This window comes from Melozone crissalis, unplaced genomic scaffold (assembly GCF_028551555.1).
Source record: "Melozone crissalis strain CALT ecotype California unplaced genomic scaffold, PUWL_Pcris_2 ptg000004l_1, whole genome shotgun sequence".
In the NCBI taxonomy this organism is placed as follows: Eukaryota; Metazoa; Chordata; class Aves; order Passeriformes; family Passerellidae; genus Melozone; species Melozone crissalis.
The window spans coordinates 32,231,350-32,248,080 of NW_026535782.1; the positions used below are offsets into that span (position 1 = coordinate 32,231,350).

At 36.7% G+C, this 16,731-nt stretch overlaps 1 protein-coding gene across 1 annotated transcript in view; it reads left to right on the plus strand.

The window, feature by feature from the left end:
* The window catches only part of TMTC2 (transmembrane O-mannosyltransferase targeting cadherins 2), a 232,694-nt gene that overhangs the window by 193,639 nt on the left and 22,324 nt on the right, over positions 1-16,731 (plus strand). The window contains exons 10-11 of the mRNA XM_054277726.1: positions 9,048-9,162; positions 16,022-16,085. Of these exons, the coding sequence (XP_054133701.1) occupies positions 9,048-9,162; positions 16,022-16,085 (179 nt within the window). The remainder of the gene's footprint in view (positions 1-9,047; positions 9,163-16,021; positions 16,086-16,731) is intronic.

A 16,731-nucleotide genomic window follows, 5' to 3' on the forward strand; every position in this document is an offset into this window, starting at 1 on the left:
CACAGCCTGAAAATGGTTTGGAATTGCTGTGGTTTAAGGATCAAAGTATATTTCACTGAAATATGATAGCAGCGAGTTTTCAAGCACCATTTTTTCAGTCTTTAAGTTTTAGGCTTACATGTATTAGTGAGTGGGAGAATTTTTATATATTTACAGGTGTGACTTTTTTTTTTTCTTAGATGTTTCTGCTTAGATTGAGGTTCAGTAAGGTGAATACCCGGCTCTTGGACTTCAGTCACCACCACCCCTTGCAGCACTGCAAGCTGGGTACAGAGTGGCTGGAAAGCTGGGCAGAGGAAAAGGACTGGGGGTGGTGGTTGTCAGCAGCTGAACGTGAGCCAGCTGTGCCCACATGGCCGAGAAGGCCAATGGCATCCTGGCCTGGATCAGCAATGGTGTGGCCAGCAGGACAGGGCAGGGATTGTGTCACACCTTGAGTCCTGTCTCTGGTTCTGGGCCCTTCACTGCAAGAAGGACATTGAGGTTCTGGAGAATGCCCAGAGAAGGGCAACAAGGCTGGGGAAGGGTCTGGAGCACAAGTCCTGTGAGGAGTGCCTGAGAAAACTCAGGTTGTTCAGTCTGGAGAAGAGGAGGCTCAGGGGAGCCCCTATCACTGTTTCTACCCATCTGAAAGGAGGCTGGATACAGATGGGAGTTGGTCTCATCTCCCAGGCAACCAATGACAGGATTAAAGGAAGAGGCCTCAAGCTGAGACAGAGTAGATTCAGGTTGGACATCGGTAAGAGTTTCTTCACTGAAAGGATAGTTAAGCATTGGAACAGGCTGCCCAGGGAGTTGGTAAAGTCACTATCACTGCTGATGTTCAAGAAGGTCATGGCACTTAGTACCAATGAGCATGGTGGTGGTCAGTCAAAGGTTGGACTCAGTGATCATTAAGGTCTTTTCCAACCTAAATTATTCTTTGTGCTGTATTTATAATATTTCCTCAGTGCTTGAGCTTTGTGCTTTTTGTCTTCATTGAGTGAAGAACAGCCTAGGAAAAATTTATATATTTTCCCCACATATTTAAGGAAAAGCTCCTATGAAGAAAGCAGTGAACTAATGAAAAATAGATTATCAATGTTGTATTTATAAGAAAGAGGAACATCAACCATGACCTGCTAATGAAATCTTACTAATTTCTTTAAAAGAGTTTTATGTGGATGGTAGAAATGTCACACTAGTCCTCAGGTAGGTCAGTGTTCACTTTTGTCAATGAAATTAATAAAACTTCACAAGCCATAAATCCAGATGAATGGATTATCCTGTTTCTGGCTAACAGGTTAGCTAAATGCAGTATATACCAAATGATAAATAAAAGTGCATGGTTCTGCTGCATTGGGAACCCCAGATGCTACATGGTGATTCTGTATTGAGAAATTAAATCCCTTAATCAGGCAGGGTCAAAGTGAACCAGATACAGTATGTCCATCACCAAGTCACTTCCCAATATGCACTTGTGAACCTTTCTGCCAATGACAGAGGCTTTGCCATTTTAAATCTTTGGGAAATCCCATCATTGGTATACAGTGACTTTGTAGGGAAACTATAAACTAGTTTATGATACTCAAATAGTACATGTTCATAGAACATATGTGCTCTTTGGAGAAAGGGGGTCTCTGTCCTGACTTTGGACTGTGGCTTATATCTGCTCCTGCAGTATCAATGAACATAATTCCAAGAAGACAGGATTCCTAGACCTGTAGCAGGAAGATGTAACTGTCTTCCAAAAAGACTTCATTAAGCTGCTGACCTTTCTGCTCCCAGAACTCTCTCTACAAACTTTAAGAAAATCTGTAGCTACTACTAACCAACAGTATTTCTTACTTCCAAACTGAGGACAAAAACTGAGCTGTTCAGGACAATCAACCAAATTTAGGTCCTTTCTTCACTCTAGGCTACTGTTATCACACAACATTAAAAGAAGATTATTACAGACCACTATAATAACTATTTTTTCCAAACACCCTTTAGAACCAATCACTCAAGTGGAATGCAGCGGAGTATTTCTAAACAAGCTAGATCACTGACCTGAAATGCTGTGGAATTTCCATGCTCCTGGCTCTTCCCTTGGGTTTAGCCTTAAATCTAATAATTCTGACATCTCTAATACATGGTTTATTCTGCTTCCTCAGCACAATATACTAGACTGCTCAAAAGATGTGATATAGATAGTGCAGATCAGAGACAGGGTTAGAGATGTGTCTGTATGCTTCTTCCATATTGCCAAAATGTCGCATTTGTGTAGGGACTGAAAAATGGACACAAAAATGCTGGAGGCTTTGTGGCTGGAGGTTTTGTGGCACAAACAATGCTGAGGGCTTCTTTGCTAATAGTCATATGTTTTGACCTATGAGTATTGTCTCATGGGGATATTTGTAGAGATAGCATGAAGCTGCTATGAAAGTGCATCTGGATAGTTCTTTTTCAGCCAAATTTTACATTTCCAAACCTTATACATCATCAGGTGTCTGTGAAATGATACAGAGTTCAGGATCTTCCTCAGTATTTGTAAATCATGACATCCTGTGTGGTATATATTTTCATCGTTAGTCTTTTGGTTTAGTGAGAGCTTCCAGTGATCCAGATGTGGTCACAGTTCAGTTATCAAGTCCCAAAGGTTTGCTAGTTAATTTTTTCCCTCTTGTCGGTGATCATGCTCTGAATGACATCCAGTGGTATATTTACTACAATTGCAACAGATAGGTTTTTCAGACAAAGAAAGGACTAATAACAAAAGTATTTTCCAAGCCAGTGCATATAATGACATTGCAGCACCCGCTGACTTGCTTAGTGTTTCATTATATTTTATTTGCATGGAAGAATTTTCTCTATGGGAACTAATTAAAGGGAGAAAGTCTCCAGAAGTCCTTCAGCAAGAAATCAAGAGTACACCTTTCGATTAAGATGGAATGGGATACAAGGAGCAACAAAAATTGACATGCTGCTACCATTTACATGATTGTGATATAAGTTGCCTTTGTTTCTCCTATCACATCTTCCACATTCAGCAAAAAATTGTCTAAACAGGCCTGGAAAAGCAGGATATTTAATCAAACATACCCTTGCTTTGGGAGCTGCTCCTTCACAGCCAGTGAATCTGTTTTGAAATTCCTAAAGGAAGCAGTTACATTAGGTCATGTCTGTTGACTTTCTGTGGGAGGATGGATTGTAGAAGAGTAAGAGATAGCGCTAAAGGCAATCTCACCCCTGAAGAGTTGCAGCTGTACTAATTACCAAGGATTAGGAACAGGCCTGCCCTTAGTAGGCCATAGGTATATCCAATGAGGCTGAGTGTTTTATATAAAAACATGGGCTGGCTAGTTGAGAGAGTGTTGGAGTCAACTGATGGTGCTGTGGCAAAGAGGGAGAAGTCAGCTGGCCATGAGGAGCTACCCATGAGAATTGACAAAGAAGGTACTAAAGTTTTACAGTAAGACAACAATGACAACTTTGCACCTTGAGACATTGATTTGTCACCTGAAATACTTTGGAAATCAACTTGGAGACAAGATCCCTCTTCATTTCTTCCACTGAATGCAATTTAAATTTTCCGTTTTGAAATCTCTGGTTGCATCAGCTCTTTAGCTCTGCATTGCTGCAGCTGAGCTGAAGTTGATAGTAACTGCAGTGATGGTTCTGCTACTGAAAATATAATTCTGCTCTCAAGACATTGTCTGCATCAGACAAGACACAATGCATTGAGTCAGCCAGAATCCACTCACTCTTCTGATTTCTGTTGGCACTTGAAATGCTTTGGAAGCACCAGCAGATATTCAGCTTCCAATCCTCAATGTTGAATGTGCTGAAAGAGCTTCTAGTGAAGTTTACTACAAACAGATTTTACAGTTGAATCTTGATAGAGCCACTTTTCATGTTGTAGAAGTAAAAAACTTTTGAAGAGGATAAGAAGCAGAAGACTTGGTGAGAAATGTGTATTAAAAGAAGCAAATTCCAGTTAGGATGGCATTGGAAGTTTCTTCGTTATTATTCAAAAGGTAGTTTACTCAGTTTTGATTACATTACTAAAGCTATCATCCCACAAGCTTTTCATGGCAACCTGAGTCAATGCAGAAACAGCAGCATTCTGAGAACATTCAAGATAGTGCATTTCAAAAGCAACACCAGCAGGATGAGCTATTTTAGAAATTTACTGTGTTCTGGGACAGAGTACCTTTGTATGTTTGCCAGTGAGTAAAAGAGGGAACATTTCAACTAAAAGATTGGTGCAAATGGCACTTTTATCTAGTAAATTAAGCAAATTGTACTTTTATCTAGTAAAATCAAGAATCACGGTGCCTGCAAGGAATAGTTAAGCCCATTCTAGGGGAACACATTAATGCCTTTGTGCTCTGAACATAAAAGATTTTTACACAGAGGAAGATCCAAACCAATTAATACCTTTCTTGTTACAATAAAGCAGCAGAGCTACCAGTTTAGATGTATAGCTTTTAAATTGTTGATGGTGCATATCTTAACAAATTCTTTACAAATGTTTAGGATTGTTTTAGAGACACAATTATTCAGGACAGAAAGCTATAGGGGCTTTCATTTATGTGGATGGATACTTTTAAAAAATTGATAAAAGATGAAAATAAACTATTCTTTTCAGTTGCTGGGAACTGGAAATATTTTGTTCTTGTTTGAATTACATACATACTTATGTCTCACTTTTCAGTAGATTGCATATATTGCCCCAAAAGCTTTTGGTCAAATAAAGACTCAGAACCGCTGTTGATGGTTTGCAATGAAAAGTAAATTTGGTCAAGGCTGCAGTTACAGATTTCAGCAGCTTTAATGCTATTTCTGATTCTTAGATAGTGTAGGAAAAAATTACAAAGAGGGTTGTGAAATATTGAATCAGTTGTCTACTATCAAAGGTCTTTAACAACTCTTGACTACACATTTACCCTCACACCTGTGCTGTCTAGCAAGAAATGTGGAAAAATTTATTTTAAATTGCGGCATTCCAGGCGAAGAACAGTGTTTCTGAAACTCACTTTTTTTCCTGGACTATGGATTTCCCACTTCCAGGTTAGAAGAAGAGTAATGAAAAATATTCTTTCCTCTAGATAGGAAAGTGTGGTATTTGGAGCTGTTTTCTCAAAAGCTGTTGTGATTCCAAAAAACAGTCAGGCTACCATAATTTATGTTGTTGGCAAGGGCTGGAATCGTGACGCCTGCAATAAGTAAGCTCTCTATGTGTTGTTGGGCAGTATCTCATAAATCATGAGGTTTGCCAGCTGCTTGTCAGAGAATAAAATCCCACATATAAATTTAGACCCACACAAGTGGTTCCTGGATGCAGGGGCTTGCAGATCATACCTTCTGATCCACCTTCAACACCTTGCCAATATTACACCCTGCTAGTGCTCTTCTCTTGGGAAAACCTCTTTATGGCTTTGACAGGAAAGGTTCAGAAGTCTGTTTTATAATGAACAAAGCACAGCAGTAAACTGCCAATCCAGCTCACTCTTGTATATAAGATTAAAAGGAATGACAGCTAATGTTTTCAAACATTCTTGAATTTAGTATATAAGATCAAAAGGAATGGCAGCTAATGTTTTCAAAACAGCATTTTTCTATTTAGGTGTTTTAAATTAAATTGAGATGTGTGAGTAAAATTAGTCTGCCTTTCAGGAGAACTTGGCAAATCAATTTTCAGCTGAAAGTTTCCACGTTGTACTGGTTCTGGCTGTGATAGTGTTAACTTCATAGTAGCCTGGATGATGCCTTGTGACTAAAGCAGCCTTGATAACACACATCAATGTTTTGGCTGCTGCTGAATAGTATTTGAGCAGTGTCAAGGCTTTCTCTTTTTGGGAGGGAACATAGCTTGGACAGCTCACCTGAGCTGGCCAAAGGGATAGATATAACAGTCCATATAACATCATGTTCAGCAATAAAAACTGGGGTAGAGAAACAAGAAGGGTTTTGGCTTCTGAGGTGGCTTTGTTTGGAAACTGGCTAAGCATCACTCTTCCTGTGAGAAATGATGAGAAATGTCCTTCACTTTGCTGTTTGCTGTGTTAGTATGGTTTGTTTTTTTTCTTCCCCATTTTAAACTGCCTTTATTTTGATGCAGAGATTTTCTTGGTTTTGCTCTTCCATTTTCTCCCCTCACCCTGTGTGAGTGCTTGGATACTGGCAGGGGGCAACCCACCATGCATCTGTAATCTCAGGTATTGACTTTTTCACTAGACTGAAAAAGTTGCAGCATCTTTTATTTGTAGCCCATGCAATTAAGGAAATCTTTGATCAGCAGTCCTCCTCTGGATGCTCTCTAATAGGTTCATAACCTTCTTATGTTATGGTGCCCAAAACTGCACACAATATTCAAGGTGAGATCAAACCACTGCAGAGTAGAGTGGGAAAATCACCTCCCTCAACTGGCTCACAATGCCATGGTACTGTGAATCATGTTTAACTTGCCATCTACCAGGACCCCTGGGTCCCTTTCCATGTTGCTGTTTTCCAGCATCTTATTCCACTGTCTGTTTGTACATCCAGGGTGCAGAATCCAGCACTTGCCCTCACAGGAGCTGACAGTTCATCTGAGTTTCAAATCGTTGGCAAACTTACTTAGTATGCCTTTAAGACCTGCATCCAAGTCATTTATGAAGAGAACTGGCCCTCAACTGGAGTTCTGTAAGGGTTTGCATATAGAGGATAACACAGTCGGTTTCATATATGCATCATCTGCTACTTACCCACTCAGCATGAGTTATTGCCACCTCCAGTACAGGGCAGAGATTTGTATGGTAATGTAGAGTCCTAGAACTTTCTTTTTTGAAGAACTGAAAGTTTTACTTATATCTTCATTCTCCTGCCTGAATGTATCAGTAGCATATCTACCTACTCTGCTAATCCAGGGCTTTCATAACCTTACTGTTAACATTTTATGGCTGGTGTGCTTTAACATGGACTTAAAGATTAGGGATACTGTTTTGCTTCATTCATTGGAGGAGAATTGGAATACTAGTTGGTCAAACTTATTTCAAAGATTACTCTTTAAAGAAAATAGGAATTCAGCCCAAATAGATATGAACTATTTTATTTGGTAGATTTACCTGGAGAATTTTCAGATTCAAATATGAGTTTCTTCTGCTGCATATAAGGCATACTCTGATGTGGTAGCCAAAAGAAAAATAAAAATATTTTTTAAAAATGTAAGCTATTAGCTTATGTCAGTTGTTTTTCCCTTTAGAAGAGACTTCCATTAAGAGACTTCCGTTAACAATTCAACCACTGATTTATAATTCTGAAGACAAATCAATTTCTTCGAAATTGATCTCAAACTATGTTTTCTTCTTCTGTTTTCTTCTCTCTTTTAATTTATTTACTTACTTATTTTCATGTGTGGGGAAGGCTTTTTTTGTGAATCATCTGTTTCTGGGCACAATAAGCACAAAGCATTGTACTGCATCAAAGTGTGGTACACGTTAGAGTGTGGATGTAACTAAAACAAGCAAACCTTATACTGTGAATGCAGGAAGGTACCAAAATGTTTTTACAAGTTTTGCAGATCTGAATAATTAAGATATAGGAGACTGAATAAATAATCTGCCAGCTCTCTCAAGCTGAAATGTATCCACAGAGAAAACAAAAAGCTAAGAAAGCTGTCTTTCAACACTTTTTGTATTGAAATTATTCCTTCTGTGAATGTCTTTGTTGTGCCAAAGCATGACTGGGTTCACAATGCTTGTACAGACCTTGCTAGCTCTGGTTAAGGGAATTTTTCACATAAGCACACAGCAAGTATGTGAGCAGCAGGTAATGAATGAGGAAAGGGGGAAAGAAAAAAGAGAAAATCTCTTACCATGGCAGGATATCATTTGCTCAGGTTTTTATTGATTTATTGGTTTATTTATTTATCATATTAATATTATTTTATTGTTCCTGATGAGGCCTGTGGTTAATGGTGGCATGGCAGAGTTTTGGTTGAGAGGCCTTACTTGACAAAGTAAGACAAAAAGAGGAGGATGGGATGCTGAAATGTATAATCACTAGGCTTTAGGAGAGTTTTTCCAAATATAAAGTTATGTATGCACAGAGACTAGATGGTTGAATTCCTTAAAAATATTTTTGCAAAAATTGATACATCTTACAGATTAGGTGTGAAAAAGCATTAAAACAAGGAAAAATAAGACTGAGCACCTTCCAAATTCTTTTCTTCACTTTCTTCAAAGGAAAATTCATTTTTATAGAGTTCTACTGTATGTTACATGTTTTGTTTTGAAACTACTGTACTTCAGTTAAAGCTTGGTGGTTAATGCTAAATTATTCATTCTTTTCAATTTATACTTGGTTTAATAGTAATGATAACTTCATTTTTAAAATGTGAATCCTTTGATTTTAGCCATCTTCTGTATTTGTTTAATGTGAGAGTATCATATAGGAAACTTTTAAAAAGCTACCTGTTGGGATTCTTTTAGTGGTAGTGAAATACATTATAAATTACCAGTCCATTAAGGTATACATATATATGTAATGGTTTTAAAGCAAATACAATGTAGAATTCTAAAGCAGAAAAAATTATCATGTATGTATACAGAATTTATAATTTTGTGTGATTTTGGGATATGCTTCTAAAACAATTTTTGGGATATTCTTCAGGAATGTGTTTAATTTGTGGATACTATTTTATTTCAATTTGTTTTGAGGAAGAAAAGAAGAAGAAAAGGTAATTGTGTAGGCAGGAAGGCATGTTCTCAAATGGCGTTTGGGAGTATTGTTTCATGATGTCTGAATTTTACTCTATCATTCTCAATTTTCTTGAATATATATTCCAAAAATATTGTTATTGCTTTTCAAGTTTATTGCAATTTTTCTACATTGATTGTATTTTAAAGAGATTGAAATACAGAACAGATCAGCAAATAACCAAACATTGAATCTGAGACATTGGTTTGTTGCTTGGTTTATTAGTTTGGGATTTGGGTTTGTTTGTTTGGGGTTTTTTTGTGCATCCTTTTCCTGACTATACTGTCTGAGGTGTATTACATCAGTTATTTCCTGCGGGCTAATGTTCACACATTCCATTGCAGGTCAGTTCCTCCTAGAAGAATCTCGCCTGATAGAAGCAGCTGAAATGGCAAAAAAAGCAGCTGAACTTGATAATACGGAATTTGATGTTGTTTTCAATGCAGCCCATATGCTCAGGTTAGTGCTTGTACATCTGCCTCACTTGATTTTCTTCTTCTTTTGGAGGAAAAAGTCTTTATAGGCTTTGCTTATGCAGGATTCTTTTTAAAGCTCAGCAACTCTTTTGAATAATTCAATATTATTGCTAATAAGATACAAAGAAGTGGAATTAAATTGTTGCAGCACTTAGCACTTTGCATTTCTTAAATTCTGTTTATTATATCATAATTTCCTACCTTCAAAACTTCTGTTGTCACAAGCAGGTAATGTATTTTGCTTGCATATGAGAACAAGTGTTTCTTTGGTGAAGAACCTTCTGTAACATTTCCTTTCACCTGACTTTTAAAATTTTAGTGTGCATATCAACTGAAAAGAGGAAGAGGAGACCATATTTCTCATCTGGATGTAAATAGAGAATATTGAAAATTTCTGATAATATCAGAACATTATGATAATTTGAAATCTAAATATTCCCAGGCTGATAATTACTTTGAGATGCATAGGAGCACTTAGTGATATTTTCAGAATCTGTGATTTAAAATGTAGACTTATATTTAATTATCTTCTGTCTGAATAGAACAAAGCTTTGGACTTCTATTTTAGCTTTTAAAGCTGTCAGGCCTGGTCATTCCATAACATTAAGCTTCTGTCTGTGGGTTTAACATTATCATTAAACTCACATTACTGTAATAGGTACCCTCCATGCTTATTTCTAGGATAACTATATAATTATTGTCTATTGTCCACTTAACAGCTATAAGGATACTTGATTTCATTTAGATGGTATCTAAGCATAGAAAATGCATGAAAAAGGAAATTTAAAAAATATACTTCGTTAGCACAAAGCAGTTCTTTAGATAATTTCTCTTCTGAAGATATCTTACTAGGCTTCTTTATTTTTTAGCATTTTAAATAAGAAATGAAAGAAAAAATACTATAAAAGAGAAGGTAGAATCAAAAGTTATTTTTAAAAAATAACTTACTGCTTGTAGATTAGAAAGGAAACCAAGACGAATGGCTCATTGGTAAACAACAGTTTGACGTGGCAGAGGTGTATGAGCTATTTTAAGGATCCTTCCCTTCCCCAGGATTATTTTGTGAATGATACCTCTCAAGACAGAATTCAGTAATTTGAAATATTCAGATTATTGTTACTACTTCACAGACAGAAGAATAGCAAGTTAGGCATGACAGCTGAATTTAGAAAGGTATGGAGGGGTCAGATTCTTCATTTTACTGTGTGTGTTTTAGAAGATGGTTTCATGGCATCATTGTGTGTATTATAAAATGTGGTGGTGTAAATCAATACTATTCTGGAAATGGCTTTAATAAATCTACTTTCTCTGTGAGCACTGAGTGTAGCATTTGAGCTCTTTGAAGCACATATATTGACATCTGGTTATGAGTATTTTTTCACTTTCTAAGTAATAGCTATGCCCCTGTGCTGTACATCAGCCACAGTCACTCTACTTGATCTGGTTGGGAGTGTACTGTTTTTGGGAGGCCTTGACAAGCAATGATCTCAGTGATTCTAAGCTGCATTCTCAATTTTTACTGTAAGTGCAAAGCCAAAACCTTCAAAACCAAAGAAAATGCACTAAACTGAAACACTTTAAAAAAAAGTAGGCCTGCTTTAGTTTGGCTAGAATCCCTTGTGCTCCTTTGGGATACCCAGTTGATCTAATTTTTCACTTAATACTCAGCTCTCTTTGTGGAAGATCATAATGTCTTCCTAATACTCTCTGAGAGTCTAAAGTGGTCTGTAGGATTTAGAAAGAACCAGGGTGGCAAAGCTGAATTCAGTGCTGACAAGTTTTTGCTCAAAACCCCATGTGTTAGCAGCTGACTGGGTTTTCCTAAAGGTTGTGATTTTGTTATCCATCCTCGTTCACTGCTTTACTTAGCAATTAATTCAAATAAATTGCTTCTGTGGTACTTGTTGGACAAGGGCAATGCATATTCATTCATTGTAACAGAGCAGCCACAAATCCACCTGGAGTCTGGCTCTTCAGAAGCAGATGATTTTTAGGAGCTTTAGAACAATGGAGGACTGAGGTGATTCCAAGAGGAGAACAGATACCAAGACACAAAGGAGGACAGAAAGAAGGGAGTACTCCAACTGGCACAGAGTGACACTGCTAGAAGTGGAATGCTAAAGACAGTCATAAATGAAAGGCTGACATAATTTCAAGTAGGTGACCAACTGCTCTTTAGATACCCTAGAGAGCTATAAAAACTGACTGGTAAGTGAGTAAGGATTTTGAATGAACTGCACAGCTGTGAGATAGAAAATACATTATAGAAGTTCACAGAGCATGAAAATGAAATGACTCTTGTGAGAGACACGGGATAAATTTTAAAGACGTGTTGTGGAATAAGAGACAGAAATTGATATTAATGGGGATGATGCAAGGTTTCCAAAATGACTGTAAGATAATAACAGAAGCTTAGATTTTTATATAGATTCTGATATTTTCTTTTGCAGACGAAATATTTTGCGCAGTGATATATTTTTGAATTAGGAAGGAATCATCTTTCCCTCCTCTCCTACTGCTGTTTCCACCATTAGCCTAAGGAGTCACAAGACTGAGAAATATGAAGACATTTCTTAGCTTACAGCTGTTTTGGATAGAAAATAAACATACTATTCTCTCAAAATACAATTAATTTTTCTAATCTAGTGCTTAAATATCTTTCTTTTTTTAAAATCTCCCTACTTGCTGAGAAAAAAAAATTAAAATGCAACCTAAATAAAAATTAACAACCTCTGAAAATTTAGAACTGGAGTGCTGCAAGTTAAATTTCTTTTTCTTAAATTTGCACCAGCATTGTTAACTGGATCCAAATGCAGTAGCTGTATTTATAGATAGCCTGTTCTCAGTTTAGCAGTCACAAGAAGAATGTCTGCTCTTCCAATCAGATATTCCAACGTTGCTGATTTCCTCTATTTGTGACTGAATCTGAAGTAAAAAAAATAATTACTTAGTTCTGTGTGCATTATTAAGAGACCTCCCCTTTCCTAATTACATTATAGTTATTAATTTTTTTTCCTAAATGACTTCTGTAGCAACCCATTAATGCAATGCAAGATGATTCAAGTCATCCGTGAGAGGGCTGAGATGTGCAATGAATGCAATTAATTTCATTGCAACAGTCTGGTAACTTTTAACTTGTGTAATAGTTGTCTGTAAAATTCATTTTCTCAACAAATTTGTTTTCCAGACAGCTTTCTTCAAGGGTCATGCAGCCATTTGGGTGGTTCTTGAAGCAGTATCTGGTCATGTGTTTTATGTTTGTAGTATTTGCAGTGCTGCTGCTTAGAGGAGTTTGCAGTCTCGCAGCCGAGCAGCGAGGCGTGTGCGTGACGCTGTGTTAGCAAGGGCCACGGTTCACTTTGCTCTCCTAGCCCAGGGGAGCTGCCAGGAGCAAGGCAGCTCATGGGCAGCAAGGCACCATGTGGGTGAGGGTATGATCATTTCTAGAATGAAGCGTGGCAGTGTGGTGGCACCGCCACAATAATTAGAAACGGGAAAAGAATTTCACCTTGCCTACACATGAAAACAGATTTAGGAAAAATACCTCTTTGCTTAAAAACACATTTTGTAGGAAAAATTCATTTTTCCAGGGAAAATCTCTTCTTCTGGGAAAATCTCATGTGACATGAAGTTACAGGATGTTTATTGGCTGTTGAAAACAGAAGTCTAAATTACAGCAGTACTACATTACATGGTCTTTATTTTTTGGTGATATTCAGAGTATTTCAGCAGTCCAGAATACACTGCCCAAACATGGAGTGTAATTGCTCATACAGTATCATAGGCACACCTTAACCCTATGTTATTGTCTGAACAGATTATATTAATCCTATATTTACTATCTATGTGCTTAAATATATATGTATGGCAAAGCATATAGGCTATATAGATTTTTAAAACAAAAAAGAACAACTGTAGATGAATAGTTCATTGCAACAGAGCAGCTGATTATAAAACCTGATAATCTTGTTGTTACACAAAAAGGTCCATTAAGAAAGCCATTCAGCATTTTAAAATAGGAATTGCTGAAGAAAATTTCTGTGTAGATGTGCTGACATCTGTTGATTTTAAAAATCAACAGTCTGAAGCCTTATACCAAGCAGCAGGCATGGTAAAACTAACCTTTTCTCTCTCACATGTATCTAAATCACTCATCATTGGTGGTGTTTTTCTCTTACGACAGTATTTTTTCCAGTGAACAGTGTAAAAATCAAAATGAATGTTAACTGATTATAGCTGGGTGTCAGGACAGTCTAGAAGTGATGTGTCATCAAGCACATTTTTAGGTGTCACTGTTAGTCAGCTGGAGCTATGTATGGGGAATTGTTTGGTCTGGAAGCTCAGGTTAAAAGATATGAGAGAATAAAAAGTGGAAACATTTTTTCCCCTAAAACCAGACTGTATGCTAGTTGTTAGTGGGGAAAATCAGATATGTTTTCAAGGGCAGTTCTCATGAAAAGATTTAGGATAGAGGTTAAAATATAGTTCATAACTATGAGAAAGACTCTCTTCTGAACCTCTCTTTGCTCCCTTTTCTTCCTCTCTGATTTTTTATCAACATTTTATCTAATATTTTACTCTAATGTGAATTATGTTACTTTTAATAGTGTCCTTCCATTATTTGACATTGATCCAAAGCTCTTTACTGCTCAGTGGCATAGGGTTACTGCAATTTCCTACCTCTGTGCCTTTAATTTTTCTCAAGGGAAAACTGTTTCAGGGCTTAACATAATTAATTTCTAGCTTAGATTTGCAGTGGAAATAGGAACCAGAATTCTGCAGCATCTTAGCTAAAGGAACAGTTGCTGAATGCCTCAGAAATGGACCTAGCAATTTTTCTGACCAGGTTACTGTGTTGTGCATTCATTTCTATAAACTGTTTTTAACAGAGAACTATATATTCAAACTGATTCCACTTGGCAATTAATGATCCCTGTTCCAACATGTACATGTGGCAGGAGAGCAAGCCATGTATTTCCACTGGCCTAAAGGGGGGACAGGATTTTAACGTGTTCCACACTCACATGCCAGCAACTCTTTTTGGAGGTGAAGTATAGCATTTGTATTTGCCTCCTGGGAAAGGCACCTTGTTTATTGTATGTTATTTCACCACTTCAGAAGTGATTTGTGTCCTGACAGTTTTGTACAAACAGGGGAAAAAAAAAAATGCTCTGTAACATGTTTCATTTTACAGTGCTTTGCTGTAAATCTTGAAATTCCTACGTATGAGATTATTTTTTTTTTGCAATCGTTTCAAGTGCTACTGATGCCCAGCAGGACTGATTCAGAAGCAGGTTGAATGAATATTTTTAGACATTCAATCATTTCTAACCACTGCAACCACTGAGTCAATGATACATGTGCAAAGTAATTTAAAACAGTTAACAGGTATAAACCAGGTTCTTTTTAGCAAATTGTTAGTCATGAAATGGTTTCAGCTTGCACAGGAATTACATGAGAAACTTCAAAGGGATTATCCTTTCTCCCTTTCTCCTCCCAAGACCAATAGCTGTAAAAAGATGTTTGGGATTAATTCCCTATCCATATATTATGTGGCTAATGTTTAAAATCTGGGTGGATAGAAACAAAATTCGAACACAATCTGATTCCAGATCATGTAAAGGCTCATGTAATGAACAAAGTAAAACAAGTTCTCCGTTGATTGATACTTTTTGAACTAGTAGCTGTTTGCAAAAGCAGGAAAAGAAGGAAAAAAAAAAATCAAACGGCCCACTCTACAGTCTTATCCTTGTTTTCAAATGTTTCAATTTGTATCACAGAAATGTAGCTGTAATCACATAACAAACACAAATATGCTGAAGATCTCCTGTCCTAAATCTCCTGTGAAAAGACTTAACACTATGATTCATAGGAAAATAGCAAATAACTTTAGCAGATGATAAGTAGCCTACCTGGGAGTACTGCTTGGCTGTTCTTACAGATTTGCCATCTTTCCTTTGACATGCATATGATCAACTGTTATTCATTGGATTAGTGGCCAAAATAGATAGTCAAGAGGAAATTAAGAAGGTGGAGATAAAAGGAGAAAAGAGGAATTTGAGAGAAGTGATAAAAAGGGCCTGTTGAGACACAAACATGTTTGGATTTCTTTGGCAACCTACTGCATTTTTGTTTGAAGACCTTGAACTAAAAACTCAGAGGAAGTAAAGAAGCTAAACTATGAGGAGCATGTAGATGCTGACTGTAGTAGTAAGGAGAAGAAAAAATGTTGAGCTAATACTGCTTCAGGTACCCAGAAACTCATTCTCTCGGAATGTGAGATTTACATTAAATGCCTGCTCAGGATTATGTGAGTAAATGTTGAAATCAGAACTCTTTTCTGAATTAATTTCCTCAATCATGGAAACCTAGTTTTTAGAAAACTTTATGTTCCCTAACTTTTTTCCATTTTTTTACTGGAATTATAATGGTTTTGGAAGGGCACAAAGTGAGATACTACATGTGTTATAATATACAGTTCCAGAATTTAAGTATGTCTGATAACAAAAAATGAGCCACATTTTCTTCTGGTGAAGACTGGTATGTCTCTGTTTTTGCCTGAGATGAGTGTTCAGCCTTCTGTATTTCTTTCCATTATGTACTAATATCATTGCAGAACTAAAAAGAAAATGAAGTAATCAAAGAGGATTTGTGCTAATGGACATTCTGAACTATAAGAAAACTTCTAGATTTACATATTTTGTGCATTTGTTAGGATAATATCCTTAAACAGCAGGGAGAACTGGCAGTGTTTAGTTTTTAGCTATGCTTCTTTAGGTATGGTTTCATTTTAACACAAGAAAAATGAGGAGTAACTGTGTTGTTCTTTTCCATCCTGATAGACAAGCCAGTCTTAATGAAGAGGCTGAGAAGTATTATGAAATGGCAGCAGGATTAAGACCTAATGTAAGTACCTTCTTAATGATATCCAGTACATAAGTTGATGAACATGCTACAGTACTGAACCCTTTGTGTTGAGAAGAACTTCTTGCTGGAGCATTTGATCTCTCAGCCTTTGTTACATATGCTCTTTTAGTAGTTAATTGTTGGGTATTCAGATGAAACTGTTCCTTTGTCAAACCAATCACTGCACTTTCAAGTTGCCTCGATGGAGTGGTCTAGCCATAAGTCTTGGCCAACATACTTGGAAAAGACGTCTAGATTTAGATTTATTTATCTGTGTTTAAATGTGTTGAGTTTGGAAAGCTTTTCCAATTCCATCTCTTCACTAGTAAAAGAGAATGAAAGGCTATCCTGTGAACCACAGTTTAAGGAATTTTTAATAATACGTTTATGCATTTTCTTCTGTCATGAACTTCTGGCAAACGTAAAGATGTTTATCTCTGATGTAGTTGTATATTGGCAAAGAAATACTTATTGTTTGAGCAGATATATATAGGAGAAGTGACATGCCTTTTAAGAAGGGAAGCTCATTTCCAATTTTCATTGCATGAGGAATTAAAGAAATAAAATACTTCTTACTTACCTTTTTTTTTTTACTTTAAAAAGAAATATTACATTTCTTTTCAATTACCTTCCCATTTTGAGGAAA